General features: G+C 40.5%; 2 protein-coding genes across 6 annotated transcripts in view; both read right to left on the reverse strand.

Moving 5' to 3' along the window:
- Positions 1 to 17,099, reverse strand: part of ICE1 (interactor of little elongation complex ELL subunit 1) — a 35,287-nt gene extending 18,188 nt beyond the window's left edge. The window contains exons 1-13 of one of the 5 annotated variants that reach the window (XM_083826098.1): positions 16,689 to 16,773; positions 16,421 to 16,464; positions 15,764 to 15,803; positions 14,143 to 14,178; positions 13,647 to 13,664; positions 12,733 to 12,844; positions 11,640 to 11,716; positions 7,155 to 7,192; positions 5,402 to 5,484; positions 5,089 to 5,128; positions 4,939 to 5,001; positions 3,802 to 3,891; positions 3,659 to 3,712 (exon numbers count right to left, since the gene is read on the reverse strand). In XM_083826098.1, coding sequence (XP_083682224.1) covers positions 3,659 to 3,712; positions 3,802 to 3,891; positions 4,939 to 5,001; positions 5,089 to 5,128; positions 5,402 to 5,484; positions 7,155 to 7,192; positions 11,640 to 11,716; positions 12,733 to 12,810 — 523 coding nt within the window. In that variant the 5' untranslated portion in view covers positions 12,811 to 12,844; positions 13,647 to 13,664; positions 14,143 to 14,178; ... (1 more) ...; positions 16,421 to 16,464; positions 16,689 to 16,773. Of the gene's footprint in view, positions 1 to 1,576; positions 1,646 to 3,658; positions 3,713 to 3,801; positions 3,892 to 4,938; positions 5,002 to 5,088; positions 5,129 to 5,401; positions 5,485 to 7,154; positions 7,193 to 9,117; positions 9,182 to 11,639; positions 11,717 to 12,732; positions 12,845 to 13,646; positions 13,665 to 14,142; positions 14,179 to 15,763; positions 15,823 to 16,420; positions 16,465 to 16,688 lie in introns of those variants that run through there. The other 4 variants (XM_083826097.1, XM_083826100.1, XM_083826099.1 and 1 more) reach the window with 4 other exon arrangements.
- LOC310895176 (ATPase family AAA domain-containing protein 2-like) lies at positions 17,067 to 24,212 on the reverse strand. The gene is made up of 4 exons (XM_083826102.1): positions 24,055 to 24,212; positions 20,836 to 20,995; positions 19,862 to 19,952; positions 17,067 to 19,433 (listed from the first exon to the last, which is right to left on the reverse strand). Exons 1-4 carry the CDS (start codon positions 24,090 to 24,092, stop codon positions 19,336 to 19,338), a joined length of 387 nt encoding a protein of 128 aa, XP_083682228.1. The 5' UTR covers positions 24,093 to 24,212; the 3' UTR covers positions 17,067 to 19,335.
- Between the last annotated feature and the right edge of the window lie 1,220 nt (positions 24,213 to 25,432).

Genomic DNA, 25,432 nt, shown 5'->3' on the forward strand with positions numbered 1-25,432 from the left:
ATGCTAACATCAAGTGTCCTGGAACAAAATAAACTGAGTTTTGCAATTCAAATATTTGTTCCCAATTGTCCACATCGCACGACAATTGATTACGTTTTCTCTCTACCCTAGATAACAAAGTAACTTTCTGAAACAAGATTTCTTTTCCCCTCAAAAAGAAGGACCAGTTTCCAGATTAAGATGCTGGATTTTTTTCTCACAGTAATCCATCCGTAGCATCATAGAACGGTTTGGATTGGAAGGGACTTTAAAGATCATCTAGTTCCAACTCCCCTGCCATGGGCAGGGACGCCTTCCACTAAACCAGGTTGCTCAAAGCCCCATCCAGCCTGGTCTTTGAACACTTCCAGGGACGGGGCATTCACAGCTTCTCTGGGCAACCTGTGCCAATGCCTCTTCAGCCTCATAATGAAGAACTTCTTACTAAGATCTAATCTAAATCTCCCCTCGTTTAGATTCATAGAAGACATTACTCCTTGTCCTATCGCTAGACTCTCTGACAAAGAGTCCCTCTCCACTTTTCTTGTAAGCCTCCTTTATGTACAGGAAAACCACTATAAGGCCTCCCAAGAGCATTCTCTTTTCCAGGCTGAACAACTCAACTCCCTCAGCCTCCCTTCATAGGAGAGGTGCTCCAGCCCTTTGATCATCCTCATAGCCCTCCTCTGCACTCGTTCTAATATGTTCATGTCCTTCTTGTGCTGGGAGCCCCAGAGCTGAACGCAGTGCTCAAAGGTGGGGTCTCACAAAAGCAGAGGGAGAGAATCACCTCTCTCAACCTGCTCTTCATGCTTCTTTTGATGCAGTCCAGGATACAGTTGGCTTTCTGGGCTGCAAGCACACACTACCAACTCATATTGATTGTCTCATCAGCCAACACTTCCAAGCCATAGAATCTCTTCTGGTTTACAGCAAAAACTCATCACTATCAGCACAGTGTTTGCAAATGCCTGGCAGTAGCAACTGCTTGCTTTTCAAGGACAAAGAGCAGTATTTCTCTGACAAAAAAAAATCCCTCCACAGAAACTTTCTAACTTTGACAAGCCTCAACTTTTCAAACCTTCTCCAGTTATGTGAGTTTTAGGGTGTTTTATACACTTACTATTCTTTAAAGTTATAAGCAGTATTCTAGTTTTCAAGACAGTAAACTTACACATACACACATATGAAACAAATAATTAGGGAGAACATTGCACACCTGAAACTAACTGCACAAGGCTACATTTCCTAAAATGACGTTATCTTGAGAGATCTTCATATGGTCTTAAAGACAGAAATGAGGTCCGCTTAATAACTCACTCACACCATATGGACTTTAATCTCAAGGTCATAAAACATACACGGGTCCTCAGGGATTCGGTCTTATCTTTATATTTTACATGTAATGCCACTACTTTGTGTCTCCTGTTATCTGGTATTAAAGCAGACACCAAGGCACCTCCTGTATGCTCCTTTTTACCCCTGCTCTTAACATCTATATGCAACTTCTCCGCTATCCAAACCAAAAGTAAGATCAGATAAAATGGGTATAGCTCTGTAGTAGGCCAGATTTAGCTCAGAACCCTGTTGTACATACTACTTGAAGAGACTCAGCTCATCCCAGACGTGGTCTTCCCATCTTCCCTCATCTCCTCTCACCATAAGCCTGCATACAAACAGTGCATGTTGGAGAATCCAAATTAACAAAGTCTTCAGCATTGGGCTGCAAGATTCTTCAAATGCTTCTTCACATGCCTGTTCTAACTGTAGATGGCCTTATTCTCAAACTACACGGGAAACAGGTTTTCAAATTTAAAAAAAAAAAAACAACAGAAATGTCTTATTAACCTTAAATTATGGTCTAAGGTTATTGGTCTGATGTTCAACTGCAGGTATGGTCAACTTCATTACTGGAAGATTTATAGAAGTACTACCAAAACCAAGACAAAATGCTTTTAATCTAAATTTGTCAAAACCTCATTGCCTTCTGAGGCTTTCACAATGGTATGTTTCTTTGTAAAAACATGAATGGAAAGCCTGATAAATCTTGCAGTTTTCATACACGTACATGTTCTTCAAATAAGTTATTCCAAGTGGTATCATCTTTGATGGAACAGAGAAAACTCTAATTGTTACAGATATTTTACAAAACATTTGACTGTACAAAGAAAGCAGCCAAGTAGTTATCTTTCTAAAAGGATAGATCCAGACAGACAGAAGAACTGACATTCTTGGGAAAAAATACTTCAGCAATACCACCAGCAAGTGATTTTCTCCCTAAGATGAAACTGCCACAATATTCGACAAGAACTTAGTGCAAAATCATTAAGAACTCCCCCCCCTTCTTTTTTTTGCTAGAAGGTTGCATCTCTAAACGCCAGCATTGGTATTACAAATCCAAGGTAATGGCCACTGAAAGACAGAATAAGATGGCTGTCCTACGCTTCAAGAGGGGAAAAAAGAAAACATAGTTCTCCTTTAGAAGATGTGAATAGGAAAGATGCAACAGGACATCTGGAATCTAAAGTCCCCCTTGTGGTGGATGAGAAGAGGATCTGATACCCCTCAGAGTTTATTGTACTTGTCATTTGATTGAGCCCTGATCAAGAAATCAAATTTAGAATATCAGGGGACAACTGTCTAGCTCAGTTCTGGAGCTTGAAGCCACAGATTTGCTGCACTGAACTGGTCGGGATGAAATTGATAAACTGGCTTAAGATACCGTCCTTATATTTCGGTACCCCCTAAGTCAATTCCTCTGGAATACAACCTAAAACCAGATTCATCAGGGTCTACACTGCTAGCAGAGTTTCAGAGTTAACAGGGTGAGGAAAAAGCATAATGGTTCACTTTCAAAGCACTCAATAATGCAGTGTACTTATTCCATGCAGTATCCCTACAACCTGAACTACAGGAAAAAAAAAAAAGTGGTAGAGCAAATAAAAGAAAAATTAAAGATTGATAAGTGCACTCTTGAGAGGCAACTACAAAAATACCAATGCAATTTCAAGGCATCTATTCTTGAGGGCAGAATGAAAACAACATCTGTTCTATGAAGTTGAAGCACTTTGAGTTTTTTTGTCAATGTGTATGTGGATAACTACTCAGATTATTTTTTAGAACTATATTGATTATTTTGTTACAAAATTATACATTATACTGTTTTGTATCATGAATCTGAAAATCAATGCACCATTATATATCATTATTCAGGCAGATATGAATGAACAAAATAGTGGTAAGAGCTTCTTAAATTTTACAATGTAATTATGTTATCATGTGTTTGTTTAGGACCAAAAAGAATGCCTGCATCCCAGAATTTGCATTATATACTGCAGAATTTATAGTGCTATAATAATTAAGGTATAAACATGAGAGGTATGTTTTGACTACTTTGACTATCAGCTGCTTTGACTATTTCTAAGAATTTGATTTCTGAATTGTAACAGCAGATTAAAATTGGCTTTTGTTTAGAAGAGCATTGTAGCCTAACTGGCTGTTCAAATTAAAATTTGCACTTATTTTCAAATATTCTAATCACACGTGTACTTGACCAGACAATCACAAATAAAAGTATTTAAGTCTGTCCAAAAAGTGTTACACAAACAGTACCCAATCTGATGATAAGGCTACATCAAGGAATTTGCATACTAACACATTTACATTTACTGGAACCTACCTTCTGTAATAAACAGTCTTCTTTTTTCAGGCCGTGCCTTATTCTGAGCAGAAGCTGAAGAAAGAAGGTACCGATATTTATTTATTTTTAATTAAAAAAGAGACAGCTTCAATAGAATTCCAATACTTAACATGACATCTCACCCAAGATAGGATCATTTTCCCGCTTCTCTCTTTTTCCTTTTGCACTGTCAATGCACATCCAGAGTTCTTCCAACAAGAATTTTATTCTTTCTGTTAAACAAAATGTTTTTATAAATTGAGGAAAACTTCAATGGCTCAGAGAGCCTAGATTTTTTTTCTTTGTTCTTACTCAAAACACAGACATGCCTACAACTAAATATACACAAAAATTAAGACAACTGGGCATTTTAGCTTGAGAGAAAGAAAAAGAACTAAATTAAAAAATAAACGATGAAATTGGATTCCAATTTAGGACAATCCAAAAGGCAGCAAAAACATGCGAAGACCCAGAAACAACAGCAAGGTCTGCCCTTTTCACAGAATTTTAATTTTTGCAAAAAACTTAAAATGCAAGCACTGAAAAGCAAGACACAAAAAGCAGAAATTTGTTTTTTGCCTGAAAATCATCTTCAGAATTTTCTAGACAATACAAAATCAAAGCTATTATTTTAAAAAGTGTAAAAATACAAAGATATGGTTACTTAAAGCTTGGCCTCTATCTGTCCTTAGCACTTTAGAGGAAGTTTTGAATGAGTTAGCTCCATTGTGCCGTTAGGTTTGGATAATTTGCAGCAGATATTGTAGATCATTATAAATAAATAAAATTGCATAGAAAACAACTATACATCCTGGATTTCCACTTGAATTAGAGAGCCTCACACGGACTTTGTAACAGATTACACTCCTATCTTGTCTCTTTTGCTTTGCATACTTCTTTTATGATCTTGCTGAGCTCAAAGACAGTGGGATTGTTTGTTTCGTTTTTTTTCAGTGTTTGCATTCTGGTTTATAATTACAAATCAAACTGCTGCACATACACATAGGGTAGACCATAGTCACTTTAATGAATCAATTATCTTCCTTATTGCAAAAGTTAAAATATTTATCTGTTACATTCTTCCCTCAATGTCATATTTCTTCTATCAACTACATCTACTCATACAGCAATTCTGTCAGTATCCTCTGTTCTCAAAAGCAACTCCAAAGCTCCAAATGCTTTAAAAAGATCAGGAAAGAGAATAAACAATTTTCCAGAAGGCTTACAATTAATTCATAATGGTTTGGTCTGCATAGAGAAAGGCCTTGCAAAAATCTTACCTTTGTCTATATCTGTTGTAAGATCTAGATCTTCACTTGAACTCTGGGTCTCTGCATGTTTAACTATTGAGAAGTAAAGGAGAAAAGGAAGTGTTCAAATGGAATTATTAACACACATAAATCTGAAGGTAATCAAAACTGAGTACATACCCTTTCTGCACTTCTCTTTAAGAACACCATCAAGTTTTCCCTGTTAAAAATAACTAATGTTATTTTTTCATTCAATATACAGTTTGTAGAGAATTACCCTAAATTACCATGAAATCTAAATCTACATTTCAAATGTCATGCCTCAGTTTCAAAATTCACCATCTCTTAAGATGAATTGCTACATTTATTTACTCAATATCCCCAATAACTGAACTTTCACTATTTCAACATCTGTATCACAAATAACTTGCTTTTTTTTTTTTCTTCCAGAAATAATCAAGGAAACTGCACCTACTAAACAGGAAAATCTTACCTGTGCCTTCTTTAGTTCCTTTTCAAGCTTTTTCTTTTCAGTTTTCAATAGTTTAAAGTCTTGACTATGTTTTGTTGCAGCTTCTTCAAGAGAGAACCAAAATTCAAGTTAGAAACTAAACCAAGTAACTACTTTAACTAATACTGGTTACCAGTTTGCACATCATATTAGGAGAAAAAATAGCATGAAATACAAATGTACTGAAGTTATATTTTAGTTCATTAAGACTTCAAACTTTAAGCACAACTCATGCACGTATCTTTTCTTTATCTGCACATCTACTGTTCTAAACTACTAAAATACATTTATTACTTTTTTCACTTACAGGCAAGAAAGAAGAGTGTTTCACATTGTACTTAAGAACAACATACACTAAGTAAAAAAGGGAGCAAAATTAGGAGTGAAGTCAACGTTTTTTCACGTGCTTCATTCTGTTATTTAGAACAGAGGTTCTGGTTCAAAGATGAAAACACTACAGCCAACTGCATTAGAAAGATGTAGACAGCACTACTACAGATAGCATAGATAGACATAGAGTACTCTAACTCTCAATATCTAGCATCAACCTTGAGAGAGTGCAAATGGGTGGGAATAAACAGACTATGGCAGGTAAGTGAGGTTCCTGGGGAAATTCACAAGCCACGGGGATGCTTGAAAGAGCTTTGTGAAAGATCAGCTTGATGACTTATATGCAGACAGCAAAGAGAGTTGGAACCTGTCTGCTCATCAGATCAAGTCACAGAATCAGATCAAGTCACAGAAGACAGCATATCGAAGAGAAGACCATTAAAAGGCACCTCAGGTGGGAGGCTGACAAGAACTAATCATGGGAAAAAATCAGGACTGACAAAAGATAAACCAGTCACTAAAACTGGGAAAAATACAAACTATCTCACAGTATTTTGTTGTAGCTCTGCCAGAATTTGCATTTGGGGCTAGAGAGTATAAAAACCTTGCTGCCATGTAGAGGAACTCCAAACTACCTGCACTTTACAGTAGGATTTTGGGGGTTTCTAACATTAAGACACAAGTCACTCAGTTTGTTGTGGCCAGTTAACAAAAAATAACGTTTTAAGGTATGTGGATATTTGAACTGTGGTAAGCAGAGCTGTATCAAACCGAACTAAAAAAAAAGGAAAAAAAAAAACACACCATAACTGCCAGAATATTTACAAATCAGCAAACATGTCAGGATCACTACATCTTTAAATATGAATATAAATACAAGTAGAAGAATCCTGTCAAGATTATTGGTGCACTGGAGCACTTGCCCTGTGAGGACAGCTTCAAGGAACTAGACTTGACTAGCTTGAGAAGAAAAAGCTTTGAAAGGATCTAAGAACAGCTTTCCTATACCTACAAGGTATCAAGAAGATGGAACCAGTACGTTCAGTGGCGCATGGTGGGAAGATGAGACAAAAGAGGTTCTAACTGGAGATAAGGAAAAGCTTTTTCACCATGAGGGCAGTCTGGAAGTGGATCAGATTGCCTGGACAGGCTGGTCAGCCTACATCCTTTGAGGTTTCCTTCCAACTTGATTTACGCCATGAGCCTGATATACTCTATTGAAAATATTCTGCAGAATGGCAGACATATTTCAGAGGCTAAGCATCACAGAGTATACTGACTTTTCTTGCTCCCGGGGGCCTCAGAGTTAGTTTTTCTGTAGCTTTTTCAATTGCTTTTTTGGATACAAACGGAATCAAGAAATGGAATAGGATGACAGCACTGGTAACACAATATAGAAAGTTACCTTCAAGTTTCTTCACTTTTGCTTCCAGTTTCTTTCTCCTGTTAAAAAAAAAAAAAGGCATTAACAGATCATTTTTGAATAGAATCATGTTGTATGAAAAACCACCAGAAAACCAATCTAGCCATTTCAGAGAAAGAACACTTCATAAATTCAGGGCCTGTGAGACCAATATGTCCCTGAATTTGAAAACTTATATCAGCGGCATGCTGATGACATTCTTACAACAACAGCCATATATGTTACAGAGGCAGTCTGCTCTTTTCTTAAGTGAGTCAGTCTGCTAATCCAGGCATATAACTTCAGCTATAACTTGTAGCAATAAAAACATCCTGAGAAAACTGCCTTCTGTTGTTTTTTTTCGTTTGTTTGTTTGTTTTTTGAATTTCTATGATGTAATGATGCATTGGGATTACTTGGCAAGGTTTTGGTAGTGGGACAGGGTGACCTCTGTGAGAAATGACCAGACGTTGCCCCCATGTCAGACACTGCCAGTTCCAGCCAGCCCCAAAACAAACTCGCTGCAGGGCACAGCTGAGCCACGTACTATCACCTCTGTGATAACACATTTAAGAGAGTGAAAAACACTGTGCAGCAACTGTGAGAGAGAGGAGTAAGAAAAATGTGACAAACAACCCTGCAGACACCAAGGTCAACGAAGGAGCAGGTCAATGCAGCAGCTTGTGGAGACCATGGAAAAGGAGGCTGTCCCTCTGCAGCCCATGGATAACTACACCAGAGCAGATATCCAGATTGTGGCCTGTGGAGGACCCTGTAGGACTGCATCCCATGGAAAGGGCCCGCAATAGAGCAACTCTTGAAGAACTGCACCTGTGGGAAGGACTCATCTTGGAGTAGTTCACAAAGGACTGTATCCCATGAGAGGGACCCCACGCTGGAGCACAGGAAGCATATGAGGAAGAGGGAGTGGCAGAGAAAAAGTGTTATGAACTGACTGTAACCATTCCCCATCTCCCCTGTGCCACCTGTGGGGGAAGGAGGTAGAAAAATTAGAAGTGAAGCTGAGCCTGGGAGGAGAGGGGTGGGGAGAAGATGATTTTAGTTTTATTACGCACTATCCTACACTGCTATTAATTGGCAATAAATTCAATTAATTTCCCATTAAGTCTGTTTTGCCCGTGATAGTAATTGGTGAGCGATCTTTTTGTCCTTATCTCAACCCACAAGTTTCTTTTCATTGTATTCTCTCCCCGTGTCTTGTTAGGAGGGGGGAGTGAGACGGCAGCTTGGTGGGCACACAGCAGCCAGCCAGGGTCAACCAAACACAAATGCAGACAGGTTAGTCTTATCCCTTAAAAACAATTAAACTTTGCTTATAATCATTAGCAATGATATACTCAGGAATAGTCTTCAGGATCACTTATGTCCCACAGATTCTTGTTGAGAATATCCTGCTGTTTGCTAAATTCAAAACACAACCAATTATTCAGCCTAAACTATTCTTAATTCAGCACTTCCAACCCCACATTATATGAAAAACAAACAGAACTGAAGAAAAAAAAAACAAAACATATACTGCCAATGCTCACAGATCACTTCGATGAAGATGAATACTGTTCATCCATTCCTCACTTTACAGCTTTTATAACTGACTAAGATTTACAGCCTTAGCCCTTCAGGACGTGGAAGCTTTAATCATCACTTCAGATGTTAACTGGAGTGCATTTGAGAAACCACTCAGAGAATTAACCAACTAATTGTCACCAACTAACCACCTTTGGAACGTTTAGCAGTAAAAGTATTTGAACTTAAAAGACAGACTGATGCTCTCAGGCCTCTTCTGCCTGAACAGGTTCATAATTAATTCTCCTTATACTCAGATGACTGCTTTGACAGTCAAGCCACAGGTGAGAATTTCATAAAAATAATCATTTTAAGACATCTTTGCAGTGCAAAAGAAAAAGAAAGGGGGGGGTCTTTCAAAAATAACAGGTAATGAACTTACGCTTTTCTGTAGATTGTCTTCTGACAAACGCACAGAAGTAATGCATTTACAAACAGGTAAGAACCTGAATAACCAGACAGCCAATAAATGCCAACATTTTATCATTGTACTGATATTTGCAGTAGAATTACTTTCATAAGTGCTTTTATTACCTTTTGACTTATTATTTTTACCAATTATCAATTATTTTTACTACTTTTATAATGGTATGCTGACCGATTTTATCAATCTATGCAATTACATTAAAAAAATATGTTATATCTAATAATTAAAAAAGCAAGGTTTCTAGATGATGCATTTGGACAGAACTCCTCTTATGCTACACAACTCAAGCTCCTATCTGATCTTCAAGATGCATGCACATCTTCAGCTGACAGAAAGCTATGCTAACACAAATTGCATTCAGAAGTATACATACAGTATTATAAACTGCAACAAATATAATGTGATTATATTTATAATACTCAACAGTTAAAAATAAAAAAAGGAAAAAACCTGTGTCTGTCATATTTATTTCACCCTCAGAGAGAATATGAAATTTTAATTAAATGAGCAACCTTACTTCTGGAACAGACTTAAGTTTTGAAAACTTCTTTCAAATCTCCTCTATAGAAATGATTTCATACTGAGAATCTTCTTAACAGTGGACATGCTAGATGATTTATCTCAACTTATCATGGTTCTTGTCACTTCAGAAAGGAATTACCATCCTTGTAAACATTCAAATCTCAACTAAACAATGGCCTAAGCAGCCCGACTTTAAAGCTGGCTCTGACTGGCAGACTGGACCAAGGGACTTTGGAGATTGTTTTTAACCTAAATTATTCTGCAGTAACTGTAGATTAACATTCACTGTATAAACAATTCTCTAGACTTTCTATTCCTAATTTGACAAATTCACTAGTTCTGCTTCTAAAGAAACTCAGCTCGCAAACACGTGTGATTGACTGCTTCAAACAGCCTCAACGCCAAATGTGTATGAATTAGCTACAAAATCACAGAAGAGATCACCCAGTTTTACGTCATCTGCAAACTTGCTGGGGGTACGCTCTGCCCCATCATCCAGGTCATTAATGAAGATGTTAAACACAACTGGAGCCCGTAATGAGGTATACTGCTAGTTACTGTCCTCCAACTAGACTTTGTGACTCCGGTCACCACCCTGTGGGCCTGTCCATTCAGCCAGTTTTCAACCCACCTCACTGCCTGTCCATCTAGCCCAAACATCAACAGCTTGTCTGTAAGGATCTTATTGGCGGCAGTGTCAAAGGCCTTACTGCAGTCCAGGTAGACAATAGTCACTGCTCTCCCCTCATCCATCTGGCCATCAGAGAAGCTTATCAGGTTGATCAAGCATGACTTCCCCTTGATGAATCCACCCTGACTACGTTTTCTTGTCCTTCATGTGCCTGGAAATGGTTTCCAGGACTAGCTGATCCACCACCTTGCTACGGATTAATGTGAGGCTGACCAGTCTGTCTGACCAGCTCCCTGGATCCTCCTTCTTGACTTTCTTGAAGATATGAGTGACAAATAGGGGATAGAATATATATCTATATTGGCATGCTATATTATTGCCAGGACACCCGGGTTGTCAGTTTCCTCCTGAGATGAAGTCAGCAATGCTCTCTGCTGCTCTTAAAATTGGAAGATGTGTTATGAATTCCTTCAAGCTTACAGGACAGAGCACTTAAATGTGCAAAAACGTGCAGTCTGGCAGAAGTGGCAACAGGAAGTGACAACAATGACAGACTGCTTTTACAGTGTTTTGCATGATAGTGGCTTGCTGCTGTATCTGTGAGTACCATGTGCTTCACATGGCATGAAGGACACAAGAATATCTCATATGAGGTTCTCAGTGAATGCTCCAGTCCATTAATGATCTCTGTGGCCCTTCGCTGGAACCATCTCCAATACATCCATGTCTGTCTTGTACTAGGGAACCCAGGACATCGTAGTCCAGGTGTGGCCCCACTAGTGCTGGAAAAAGGGGAAGAATCACTTCCCTAAACATGTTGGTAACAACAAAATAATTTAGGAACTTCAAAATTAAAACTGATAGCTCTAAGTTCCTTCAAGGAAGGAAGAACCAAAGGAAGGAGTAACCAGTGAAGTCCCACTGGGATGTGTGCTGGAACACATCAGAAATAAAAGCTGACTACAAAAAGTAGCAGAAAGTAAGCATTAGTATTGATAAATGTGAAGCGATGCCCATGGAGGAAAGTTACCAAAACTACAAACTCACAACACCCAGCTGTACACTAGCTGGTTCCCTTTTGAGTTTATAAGTAGCTTTCCAAACAATACTGAGAAGTCACAGTTCCCTGCCACAGCTGATTTAGAGACTAGGAGTATAACAGCATTAAAACACAATTAGACAAATTGTTTACAAAGTCCATCAAGAGCTGCAAGACATGACAGCCATGCATAAGCTCCAGCCAAGTAAGCCTTTGAGTGACTTGTTACTGGAAAAAACAAATTGTAAAAAAAAACAAAAACAAAAACAACAGAGTATCACTCACACAGCATCACTTTTTACTATTTCTTCTTTAATTTTAACATATTCCAGTTGACTCTCCTGATAAATCTTGAGAGAACTCTGTGAAAAAAAGAACAGACAATTAAAACATGTCCTTATGAAGGGCATGAAAGAAAATACATCATTTTAGCTATTCTAATGAAAACAGCTGCATAGTCAAAAAAGTGTATTCAATGAGAAAAAAAAGCACATTGAAAAGTGCTTTTTAAAGGCAAAAAGGCTTGCATTTTTTAAAGGCAAAAGTTATAGCAAGAATATATATATATATATATGCACATCTTTTGAGTATGTGCTTCCAAGACTTATTTGGATAGTAACTCAAAGCTCAAGTCAAGAGCACAGCTACTATACACCATCATATACATAACCCTACTTTTCCTGAGCAAATGCCATCAGGACATCAGCTATTAATGCTTGCTGAGGGAAGAAAATTTAAAGATAAAAGACAAGTCTAACACAGAAGAAAAACTACATATAGTGACACAACAGATATTAATTCTCTACTTTATATAGGAATTAAATTATAAGAAGTGGTGGGTTTATTTTTGGCGGAAGTAATAGTTAACATCTAGCAAATATCTGTATTAAGGGGAATTGAACAGCTAATTTTTTTCTTCAGAAGACTAGATTTCAACTCAGAGGTGGGAGAGAAATTAGGAATAAATTCAAGTGGCTAATAATGTAAAAGTGAATGTTCAAAACTGTAAAAGAAGCAAAGCACTAACTATTCTGGATAGACTCTCTTTGCACCTTTTTACCGGTACATGTTATGGAGAATTAAGTAATCTAGTAGTACTGAAATAGAAAAAGACAGGAATTTGACTATACCTCCTTCCTTCCTAAATAAGGAAATAAAAAATAATATGATCAAAATCCTAGGAACTACAAAAGCCTGAACTTTTCCCCTTATCTGAAGCTTGCTAACATTTAATTTGTTTTATCGAAAACCAGAACTCCCTGTCCAACAAGCTGGAAATAACTGGGCTCATTAAAACCTGCCCCATTAAGATGAGCATTAAATACTTTTATTTCCTTCAACAGAGTAAGCGCAAGTTATTTAAACCTTACAAGCACACCTTTTTCTCTTCCAACTCTGCTTTCAAGGAACCCAACTCTTCCTGGCCCTTTTCCAGAGGCAGGATTTTCTGCAGCATCTGCTCCACTTGGCAACGTAGAGTAGAGATCTCTCTGAAACAGGAAATGTTATTTAAATTTTTAAAAACTGCCAAAAAAATATGGCCACTTTTAAAGCCTAAACTCAATGTTCCGATTCTTCAGGCAAACTTCCAAGTATTTTGCTTTCCCCTATGGAAAAAAGCTCTGACAGATACCCAAGTGCTTGAAGAGCTTAAGTGTTCTCATTTTTCCATCTAACATTTTACATTCAAAGAATATTCAAGATCTGATATAAAAACATTAAATGGAGCCTAAAGTTGAAAGTGGGCAGACTGCCTGTACTACACAAGAGTACAACCCAGCTGCATACATTGAAGTGTCAGGAAAAAGTGTCTCCACAGAAGCAGTGCCACAAAATTAGAGCAGAGTCCAACCATGGGACTTTTCAGCAGGCAGGACACAAAGTTTGTAAAGATGATATGCTGTCTTTTCCTCTATAAATAAGTAGAGGAAGTAAGGGTACCCAATCACAAACTCTAAGTCAAAATACTTCAGGCAAACAGGGTCTCCCCAAACAGGCTTATATTTAACCACCACCAAAAGATGAGCTCTGCATTTCCATTCAGTGGTTTCAGGCTCTTATGCAATACAGTGCCAGGACAAGTATTTCACACATGTACAGTGAAAGCAGGGCAGATTTCTCCCCTCAAGCGTATCTTTGCTTAGTGTGGCCTAAGAGGCATGCCAAAAGAAAGGACCAGTTTAATAGCTCAGTGTAGACTGAGAACCATTGCTATTAAAACAGCACACTCCCGAAACTGTCCAAGACACAGAGAGCACTGCAGATATAGTAAACAGTTCAGATCAAACTTACCTTTCAGCAAACTGAAGCTGTAATCTCCTGTTAAGGTCGAAATTTAAAACAGTCTACCCTACTTCCTTAAGTATATTTCAGTCCAATTGCCACTTACAAACAAATATTTAACAACGACTTCCACCCAACAGGCAAATTATGTGTTTGTGTTATGTTATGTGTTTAATGAAAACATTTCCGTGTGTTTAAAGTGAATAAGCAGGGCTTCTGCTTGAAAAAGAACTGAGTCATTATCAGCAATGCACATTTGAAATAGTCCACATTAAACCATATATGAGACACAACCAGACCTTAAGTGCCTAAGTTTAGTTCCAAAGCTCTATTTCCTTTAAGTCTCCAGTCTGTTCTTTACTAGAGATGCATCCTCTCTTAAATTAAGCCTTAAATAAAAAACCTCAAGCCCTCTTATTAGAAATGTTGAAAGATATACTAATTCTGTAAGAGAAATGAAAAATACACTAATTCTGTAAGAAAGCTAATAGAAAAATAAAGGATATCAGTGCATTTCTGTTGATATTCGGTCAGCAAACGACTGCAAGAAAAAACAAACATTAGTCATAAAAGCCAATTGTACTAGTCATCTTCTCAACTGATTTTCACAATTACATCCTAAGATACCTTTCCTTTTGTTTTATAGATACATGCAGGAAATAAAAGATAGGTTTGCATTTTCTGATAGAAGTCAACATAACCCTTTTCTTTCATTAAGCCATTCAAACCTCAAATCAGGCTTCTTTAAAATGAAAAGAAAATACAACCAAACAGCTAGCAATTACATGAAGCTAATAACTATTTTCAGCTTTCAAAAGAAAAAAAGAAAGAAAACATACTATTTGGGTAAAGACGGTGTGTGTGTATATATATACAGGCATGTATGTGTGTGTTTACATATATATATATATATATATGTATGTATATGTTTATCACCAAACTAAATCCTAGTTTCCAAACTTAAAAGAATGCCTTCCTAGGAAAGAATGGAAGAAAAATAGTTTCTAATAGTCTCTAAAAAAGACTCTAAAATGCTTTAATATTTACACTATTCTCCTAGAAGTCATTGAGTATAACATCTATAACATCTATTCTGACCCAAGGTGTACGGTGGCCCAAGGGACAGCACCACGGACAGCTATTCTTTCTTCAAATTTTACGGCTTTTAAGAATGGAGAGAAGAACAAAGATGAGAACAGTGGCAGTTACTTCTGTAAGAGAGGGCTGCATTACTTTTTCTTGCAACAGTTAAAGAGTCATCAAGCAAGGCAAAAAAGAAAGTGGCTGGGCTGCAACTAGGTAGAGCAGAGGTAAACCCCACAGGAAGCCAGTGCACAGGCAAGATGAAGGACACAAGGTTTCAGGGTAGGAAAAGTAATCTATGAAAGCACAAACAGTAAAGGAGCTTTGAAGAAAAGGGTCTCAGTTAAAGTGAGGGCTCTCTTAAATCCTTTCTGGAAACCAGATTAGCTAAAGCCAGATTTACATTCATCTGGGAAAGGGTACTTAAGAAATAAGCCATTACAATTAAGAGACATGGCAAGGATATCATGCCACGATATGAATGTATATGTAATATGTTTTATGCTGATGGTTATTGAGAAGAAGTGGAAGCAATCCCAGAAGAGAAAGAGAATTATGAAAACATTTTAGAACCTTATTGTTCTGACCATCATACAGCCTCACTTTTACATAGTCTGATATTTAACTCCAGCAGCATTTCATACCTGATAAGACTAAGTTTTCTTGAAAAGGTTTGTATACACCTGTGTTTGACATTTGGTTCTCATACTACATGGCTAGCAACAGACAAAATGAAATAAATCCCTTCAAAGAAGCTTCTTCTGCTAAATACCTGATCATAATAATAAATAAGGTACATAGCTACATAAAATATCCTTGTTTTCACTACTACTACATCAAGACATTTTAGGGCATAAATAAAGAAGCCTTTAAATCTAAATTTAGGATCTGTTACTGAAAAAAAGTTACTTTCATTTATAGGACGATTTAGTTTTGTGCAGTAATGAATATCTACATTCCACAAAGCATATTTGGCGTATTACTTGAGGAAATTAAGAACAGTAACAACAACAACAAAAATACACTCGTGCAATTGTACTTACTCGCCATTGATCAGTTTTTGCTTCAGTGCAACTAATGCTGCTACATATTCATTTATATTCTGTAAGGAAGAGTCTCAAGTCGGTAAAGAAGTTCCACACCAAAAACAGTACCATACACTGCAAATGCCCCCTAAACTGATTGCTAATGCTCTATACAGAATAATAATCCGTTTTTGTAACTTCTCTTACAGAATAAATTATTGTTTACTAAAATATGTACTAATTTTAGGGTTTACATACAAATACATATAAAAAATGCAGACTCCACACGGAAGTATGCATACTTAGATGAGGCTTTACTACAACAGCTCTTCAAACCTTGCCTTTACGTTAGACTATATACAAAAATCGCTCACGCTTTTTCTCTCGAAAGTCAAATTAAGCTTTGGAGGAGTATTTCCAATGAACAGCATCTAGTTCATTTGAGGTTACGGATTTCCCTGACTCATGATTCATAATAACTCTCGGTGTGTTTGAAGACCACCTCTGCCCTATGAACTCTCAGCTGGGCCTTCCTCTCATTTAATAGGGAAACAGTGATTACCCAAAGAGTTACACTATATATAGAAAAAAAACCCGACACTCGTTTAAAAGCGCTTTGAAGAGTGGCGGCGGATAGCCTTCTCCCACCGCACCGAAGCGACCTGGAAAGGATACGACGAAAAATTCACTAGAAGGTCCTTCTAGCCATGCCGCAGAGCCTGCGATGCAAAGACACGAGCCACTTTTCCGCCGCACAACACCAAAACGCACCGCACCGCACCGCACCCCGCGCACCGCCGCTCCCCTCACGCTTACCGCCCGAGCTCCCGCTGCGCCGGGAGCCCCCCGCCCCACCAACGACCCGGCCTAGCCAGCCCCTCCGTGGCGTCCTCGAGCCAAGAGCCCGCCCCGGGCCCTCCAGCGCCACGCCGGCCGCCGGTACCTGCTGCAGGATCCCGCAGTTCGCGCAGGCCGTGGCGGCGGCCGCGGCGGTGCCGGCCGGCGGCGGCGGCGGCGCCTCCCCTGGCATCATGGTGCCCCCCGGCCCCCGCGGCCCCCCGCCCAGCTCCCGCCCTGTCACACGCCGCGACGCCGCCTCAGGGAGGACCCAGCTCTCCTCCGCCTCCCCGGGAGCGGCTCCGTCGCTGCCTGACTGGAAGCCGCGACAATTTTGGTCTTCCAAGAGCGAGCGCTTCGAAAACGCCCGAGGAACGAGGTCCTGGCACGGGCTGAGGAGCGGCTGCCCCTGCAGCTGCTGCGTGTGCCGACGGGCGGTATTTGGGTTTTGGGGCTGAGCTTCACAGCCGCCGCGCGGAGCGAGGCAGGACCCAGCTCCGCCTGCCCAGCACTCGGCTTTGCTCTGCCTCCAGCGCTGGCTGTCGGCGAGACAAATCGTCTGTCTGTCCCACTGGGCTGGTCGGGTCGGTACCTGACAAAACAAACCACGATGCAGAGGAGCAGGCTAGGTCCCAGGGCTCCTGCAGGGCTCGTGGTGGAGATGATGCACTGTGACTAGCAGTTGTGTTTAGTTAACAGCTCCTCCTGGCAGGAGGTGCTTTGAACCATGTAACCAGAACCGGGCTGCACCTATCGTCGATATTGATTCTGAAGAGGAAATGAAGGCGCGTAACTCATCACAGCTTGTCAGCAGGACAGCACCAGCCTCCCCGGCAGCCTCAGCTTTACAACTTCACCCTCCACGGAGGGCGTGAAAGAAACGTGTCGTAATCCAGTACCACAGTTCACTTCCCACACAGTCCCTTGAGGACTTTGTCATTAAATAAATAAAAGATTTAAAGGACTGGATGATAACGAGTCTTTGAAATGTCATTGGATTTAGTGTTCAAGCATCATAAAACATCCTGCAGTTGGGACAAGCTTAAGGCTGATTTTCATCATTAGTTGATTAAATGGAGGAATTGGTGATGACTGTCAATACTTACAAATAATGCCACTTCCTTGTTCTTACATTAGTAAAGAACTCAGAGTATGAAGTTCTAGTTTTTTAGAAAAACATAAATGCTTAAAGAACATAGCAGAGAACTGTCACCATTTACATAAAATCAAGATGAGAGCTAAAAGAATGAAGTAGTCAGAAATAACTCTTGCTGGCCAGAAACAGCAGACAGAACATTGTATTATGGGAATAAATAAATAAATAAATCTGTGTGTCCGTATATTGCATTTGAAGCACTCAAAGCTGCTTGACTGACAGGTGGCACCTGCTTGCAGATTAGGCCAGCAGTCTCTGAATTTCTCCTGTATTGGGTTCCTTGCAAAGAAGTGGAACGTATTATGTCAACCGTACCTCTTTCAAGACAGTTTTCGGGTTTCATCAAAGTGAAGTTGATGAAAGATTCCTACTTATTTCAGTGGATATTGGTTCTTGCAACTTATACATCTGATTTGAAGTTTTCCTGAGAAGTAGCTCAAAAAGTGAACATTTAAACTAACTAGAAATTTTTCAATTAACAAATTCTGGGATTAATAGAATCATAGAGTCAACTTCTAAGTAAGGCTCAAAGATCACTGAAAGAGAAGATAACAGAAGGCAGACAGCAGAGGCAGACAGCGCAATTACCAATCCCCTAGCCTCTCTGCTTTTATGTTGTTGGTAGTTTTCCTGCCTTTATTTTACGAAAGCAAATTAATCTATCAGCTCTGCTGGGAGTACTGCTAGTAAAATATTCTCAATGAATAGGTACGTAACTATTCAGGGATCTCCGTTAACCAGGAGTGAAATGAGTTTACCAATAGATAGACTAAACTTGATCAGGTCTGATGCCGTCAGGAGTCAGCTTACATATACTATCCAAGCAAAGCCTTAAAGTACACACTAGTAAATATCAATACTAACTGATCTCACGTGCAAGTGTACAGTATGATCCACACACATTTAAATTAGGAGAGTGGTTAAAAATCACGATAGCTAAAACAATATTTAGCTTAAACCAGTTATACTTGTATCCTGGTCCTGAAGTTCTTTGGAAAGGAATTAAAAACACCAACCTAAAAATGTTTTCCCTCCAAATAGCTGAGTTTTTATTTTTAAAGGAAAAGAGGTGCCTTATACTTCAAACCTTAAGTCAACCTCTACAAATGCTAATTATCTTAGCTACTGTCAGAAGCAGCATGCTTTAGTAGAGAACGCAGTCCTCTACCGTGTGCTGAGTCATTCAGAGCTTCCATTTGGCATTTCAGTTTAAAATCCAGAATAGAACCTATGCATTATATTCCAGATATTCCCAAAATAAAGATGCACATGCAAATCATAAAATTCTACCATCATTGTGTCTGAAAGGTTTGTGGATGTTGATTGCACAAACCACAAGTTTTTGCTTTGGAAGAATTTTAAAGAAGTGGACGCTATGGTTATACCTTGCTGTTGGTCTTTCTTTAGCGCAAGCTGTGCATGCAGAAATATCTTCTGCACAGCTTGTAAAATATTCGCAACTGAATTTTCAAAAAGTGGCTTAAAAATGGGTGATAGTGCTTGTACAGGTGAAGCCACAATCCTACTTGATGCTAGAACAACCTTCTTCAGAGCCATAAAAAAATCCTTTGCTTTCATTTCAACAGAATTAACGTCGTCACAATTTCTCCCTACTTGCATATATCTGATAGCGTCGACGCGGAGAGCACAGTGCAGCTTCAGCACATAAGGATTTTATATCTGCATCACAGTATCCTAATAAAGAAAAAAATCAAATGTTACATCCATCAAGGTCCAGGTTTACAATATGCAACATTTAAAGAATTTGTAATGCCAAAACCAAACAGGTTAACAGGGAATTGAAAGTGCTACTGCTCTGCAGGGAAATTTTGTTAGGTTGGTCATCGCCTGATATCCTGTGCTTATGAAGCTGAAGCAGACTCCTCATCAAAACTATACTTTTGAGGAAGATGCCCCAAGATCATGCAATGTTCCCAGACAACAAGAACAACAGCAAGAAGTAAATAGATGAAAGCATCTAACTCTGATTACTACGAAGGCTTGCCAGCTGCCTCATTGACTAGTTGTGCAGCAAGGCACAAGAGCCTGGGTACTGCCTGGTACAAGCTAAGATTCTTTAGATCTTAGTCACAAGCACTAATCCATTTTGTTTTCAGTCTTACCAATGCATTTCTCAGCGAGCTCATCAAGCAACATGTCTGGTGGCTTAGGGATCCAGTAACGAGTATGAATCTTGAAAATTTCTTTTCTAGCCTGCAAACAAAATCATTGCATTTTAGCTTGTCCTAAGTTTTCGTTAAAAACACCAACAAAAACAAACAAGCAAAAAAATCAAACAAAACAACAACAACAAAAGAACCCTCCCTCAAAACCCCTCATATATTAACACACTTTTCTTATTTGCTAAACTTTCAAGTATTTTACAGTTATTTAATATACACCCTGCATTTTCAACCAGGAAATTTAATATTTCTAAATTTGTTACACTGAACTTTTTCTAGGAACCTGCAATGAAAGAAAAGCCATTGATAGCTCCAAAAATAAGTTTCCAAAATATGAGACCTAATGACCCAGAGGAAAATACTGTAATGAAAAATTTATCTAGAAACAGATCTTTTTGCTCCAAAAAGCTTTTCTAAAATTTAGCAAACTTTCATCATGACAGTCTCATTAGTTCATCAAATTTGCTTTTCAGTCAGTAAATTCATAGAAAGCACTTCTAGCACTACGTTTCAAGCTGCTACACTTACTATAAAGAAGAAAATAATTATGACTCAAACTACTACCACAGATCTGGGGAACAATCAAATGCAAATACATCCCCTATCCATTCATAAATGAAGTATTGAGACCAAGAACACAACTTCAGGATGAAAGCACCTAAGTGGATTAAATAATTAAGCAAATGGGAACAACTTTGGGAATGAGAGATTTGATTATAGAACTAGCTACTTGGTGGTATCATCTTGACCTTGGTGGTATCATCTTTGGTACTGATCATATTCAGTACCAGATTTGCCCTCCACAGTATGACACAGTGTCTCCATATATCACTCTTTTATTCAAGTTGTAATTTTTTTTTTCTATAAAGTTGGACTTTGCCACATTAGCATTAATGTTGAATTTAAGTTCTCACCTCCTTATTTGGCAAGTTGAAGAGGAGCTCTCTCTCAAAGCATCCTGGTCTCCATAAAGCAGGATCTGTAGAATCCGGTCTGTTGGTGGCTCCGATTACCCCAATCTCCCCTCCGTTGTCTATGCCATCCGTAAGCATCAGAAGTGTTGAGACAATGGAACTAATAGAAAAACATAGGGTGCTTTGCTCAGCACTCTTAACTCCAACAGATGCTGCTGATGGCAGCTGACCTATATATACATATTCAGAAAAAGCAGTATTTTCCTGTTTTGAAAATATTCTGAAGATTAACTAGGAATTGTGTGATCTTCTGAAGAAGCACATAGCTGTAACTAAGGTTTAACCACCAGCCCCTCTACACCCCACATACTAGTGGCTCTTCTTGCCTGACTCCTTCCCAGTTGTCTCCCCTTTACTCTTTTTAGGACATACAACATTCCTAGATCTCATTTTGCCCCAGTGACCAAACAGGAGCCTGACACTCATGCACCAGTCCTTTGGGAGGGTTTTAAATGCAATGGCACCTTGACATACGAAGCATGTCTTTCCCTTAGAACACAGGGAGGAACGAAAACCCATTAGGACCACATTCTCCTTAGGCTAATATACCTCCATTTTTAGGAAAGCCATGCTTAGACACCTCCACTAAAATGGCCTGGGACCACACAAACACACATTCATCTCTCTAAAGTTCTTAGCACTTTCTAAGGTAAGACAACATTAAAATACTAAGACTCCCAACCTAGAAACAAGGAATCAAGCCCTAAAACATATACAAAATGTGTGCTTAAGTCACAGGACTCTTCATAATCTGGCAGCTATTTCTGGTCCACCGTATGTGGTTTAAGAGATGCTTTGAAGATTCAGGGTGCTGAACATGTGCAACTTTTACCAGACCCATGACAAAGTTCAAGAGCACCCTTCTGTCCTAGTGGTTGGTGGGGGGAATTTGGTGCTCACACTGCTCGCAGAACGACGCTGGGGCTGCCAAAGAGCGAGGGCTGGTGCTGTGCATGCCTGATTACACAGCTCTGTCTGCCCACTGCTTAAACGAATCTGCCAGACTCCAAGGCTCACTGGAGCAGCTACTTCAAGCTGTGGGTCCCCCTGGCCGCACGTGAAATTCCTTCAACCAAGGCCAGTGGGACAGGAAGTTGAGCAGCAGCCTGCAAAACGCCACTGGAGAAGGCCAAGTCATACAACATGAACATACAACACCAGGTGACTTTCTTGAACGGCTCCAAACACAATTTGAAACCTGTTTTGTGGAAACAGAACACACTAAGCTCTTCTGGACCTCCTAGGTGCAAGCAGAAGTCAGACTTCCAAAGGGTGTTTGCATCGTTAAGTTCTCCATGATCTATCTCCAAGATCATTTAAGGACTGCAACTATGAGCAATATTCAGAGTTCTTTCCTGTTTTTTCCTTCAGATTCTCCCACCTAACCACATCTGCTCCTCTTTTACTGCTCAGCCGTTTGCCCAGTTTCTGTGCCGGAGCGTGATACTGCCCTTCCTGTATTTTCAACAAGACAATAAATGTTCCACTCCACGTTCCTGCTCTTGCCCCCTTTTGATCATGCTCTTTGTCACCGAATTCTATCAAACTTCAACAATCACTGTGATCTCAAAGCCCTTAAGGATAGGCAAGTGGTACACAACTTCCACAAACGACGACAGCAGACTTGACAACAGCAGACTTGTGCTCAGCTTGGGCTGACTTCCAAAGCTGGTTAGAAAGGATCCACTGGTAGCAGAGATCCTGCTTTATGCAACACGTTTCAGCTCACTGAACTCTGAAGGGTACGAGAAAGAGGCGAGTGGACCTTGTTCAGTTCCTTCCAGCTCCCTGACAGAAAGACAAGAGAACTGGAAATGTACCATTTCAAGAGAACCGAATGAACCAAAGGGATGCACGGCGCACAGTTATGAAATGCCATCTGGCTGGTACAGGATAAGGAAATGTAGCATTTTTGGTGTCTCCTCAAGGGCTTCTCAGCCGAAGCAAGGCTACGAGAACTGCTAGCCTGAAATTAACAGTCAGTCATCTCAGTTATAAAAAATGGCATCTGCTTCTAACGAGCTCTGAGGAATTCAATTAATAGTGTAACAATTAATAGTGTAACTGAAAGAGGCTGCCTTGCTGGCAATGTTTAAAGACAGTAACAAATGGGTTTTCTAAATGATGTCTGCTTGTTCAGAAAGGTTTTGATTTAGGGCCTACAGTACTTGGACCCCATGGTTTGGATCATACAGGTTGTTCTCAACAGCTGGAATGAGTTTCTCTAAGTACCCACAAGCTTTTTGTGTGTGAAATCCCTCTAAACAAACACAAACAGAAAACAGACTGCTGCTTAACACCAGCAGCACAGCTTTCAAAATTCCTCTTTCATTTCTACCTTTAGCGGAATGTTTGTGTTCACATAATAATTTTCATAACAAAACCCACTTTTTATTTATACCATGTTTGCATGCACTTTGACATCCCCAACATGTTCTCCGTGCTCATCTCTCATTTGCAACCAAGCGTCACCTTTCCCTGCGTCTGTCCCGGCTTGCGGACCGACACGCATCTCAGCCTTTACCAATTTGCGTGACAGACATGAAGCAAACTCCTCCATCCTCACATCAACCTGCTAGAACGCAACAGCAGCCCCGACATGGAGCCCAAGCACCTACCAACCAGCGTTGACAACCGCAGACACTCCGTTCCCTTTCAGAGCCCCCCAGCTGCCTCCATTACGCGCCTTATCCGAGTGGTTGCCGATCTCCAGTGCTGCACCTCATCTAGGGGAGAGGCGAGCATCAAAGTGCACCCTGACACCCCAAAGCCCCCCGGCAGGGATGGGGACATGTCCCCGCTCCTCTCCCAGCGCCACACCGAGCGGGGAGCCCAGTCACGGATGGATCCGTCCCGCTTCAAGGCACGGAAAGTGAAGTTGTTCACCCTGCGCATTTCGCCTCGCTCTGTCACACACGGATTTATCCCCGAGCCATCCCAAGCCCCCGGAGCCGCCGGCAGACACTGAGGAAGAGGCGCCGGGCGGGACGCTGCCGCCACACCACGCCCCGTTCCCCCCCGGCTCCGCGTTCAGGGGGCTCGGAGCCGCCCCTCTTCTCAGGGCCGGCCGAGGGGGCACCTTGCCCTCTCCCCGGGGCCGGGGGGAGGGTCTCCCCTCGCCTCTTGGGGTCGACCCCCAGAGCCGCCTCAGCCCCGTGCCTGGTGCCTGCCTCCGGCGGTCGCGGCCGCGCCGCCATTTTGCGTCTCCCCGAGCCGTGCGCTCCCGGCGGGGCGGGCGGTGAGCCGCAACTCCTAGCGCCGCCGGCCGCCCGGGACCTCGCCCCGCCGCCCGCGGCGCCCACTCGTGTCCTCCCGGCTCCTCACAGCTCTCCGGGAGGGTTGGGCGGGGAGGGCCGGGCAGCGGCGGCCGCGGTGCCTCAGCCTCCCCTCGCAGGGAGCGGGAGCTAGCTGGGGCACCACCAAAACCTTTGGAGAAAAAAAAGCAACAGCAAACAAACGAAAAACCCACCCACAATGCCCTTTTTTACCACCTCCAAGTTGAATAAAGAGGACCTCTTCCTTTCATAAATGTTCAGATATCTTAGTTGATACTTAGTTTTAACTCCCACTACCTCCCTTAAATATCCTGTGTTTCCATATAACGCTTCTTTTATCCCTCGTTGCAGTTTTGGCTTGGACATTAAAATTTGATATTTTCCCCAAGTCTGAAAAATCAGAATGTGGTTTCTGGGAATCGTTAGCTGGGACAGCTGTTCATGTAGGATTGAGATTTACACATTCATAATTTTTTAAACCATGAAGGTATTCTTTTTCTACTGAAAGTATTTTTCTATTTGCCAGTGTTTGCCTAGAAAGCTCCATGTTTTATATGGCATAGATGGATCTTGCAACAATTTAGAAAAGGAGCTAATACACTGGTTCATGAATATACTGGTGCCTCAGTGGTGGAAGATGCTTATTAGACAGGCCTAGAAACCTGAAGTGATGTGCTCAGGTGTGCTAGCTAGGGTCCCAAAAACTCAGCCCTGCAGAAAGCAGTCACAGAGGAAAGATGACAGTGTAGTTCTAACAGATGAGGAAAGAAGCTAGGAAGCACAAATGGATATTTTTAGGGTGTGCACTTTTTGAGCACCTCCAGCTGTCTTGTCTGTGATTCCTCAACTTCATGTTTATTATATAAAGGATTTTTTCAAAAAGTCGTCTTAGAGAACAAGATCAGCAAACCATATTCACAATCCCATTAAAAATGTCCAGCATACAGCTAGATAAAAACATCATACAGTAGGTGAACAATTGGCTGACAAGTAGGGCTCAAAGAATTATGGTAAGTAGGGCTGCATCAGGCGTGTGGCCAGTAAGCAGTGGGGTCCCCCAGGGCTCCATTTCAGGACTGGTTCTTTTCAATGCTTTTATAAACAATTTGGATGCAGGACTAGGAGGTGTTCTGAGCAAATTTGCTGATGATCCTAAGCTGGGAGGGGTTGTTGACTCTGTTGAGGGTGGAAAGGCCTTGCAGAGAGATCTGGACAGATCGGAGAGCTGGGCAATCACCAACCACATGAAGTTTAACAAGAGC

Source organism: Anser anser, assembly GCF_964211835.1.
Source record: "Anser anser genome assembly, chromosome: 2".
In the NCBI taxonomy this organism is placed as follows: Eukaryota; Metazoa; Chordata; class Aves; order Anseriformes; family Anatidae; genus Anser; species Anser anser.

Excerpts from the sequence above, each read along its gene's own strand:
- LOC310895176 (XM_083826102.1), bottom strand. The coding sequence starts at position 24,092 with ATGGCGGCGCGGCCGCGACCGCCGGAGGCAGGCACCAG. Across the intron at positions 20,996-24,054 it reads CCGCCGGAGGCAGGCACCAG|TTCCATTGTCTCAACACTTC; the intron begins GCACGGGGCTGA and ends TTTTTCTATTAG. Across the intron at positions 19,434-19,861 it reads GCTCGCTGAGAAATGCATTG|GATACTGTGATGCAGATATA; the intron begins GTAAGACTGAAA and ends TTTCTTTATTAG.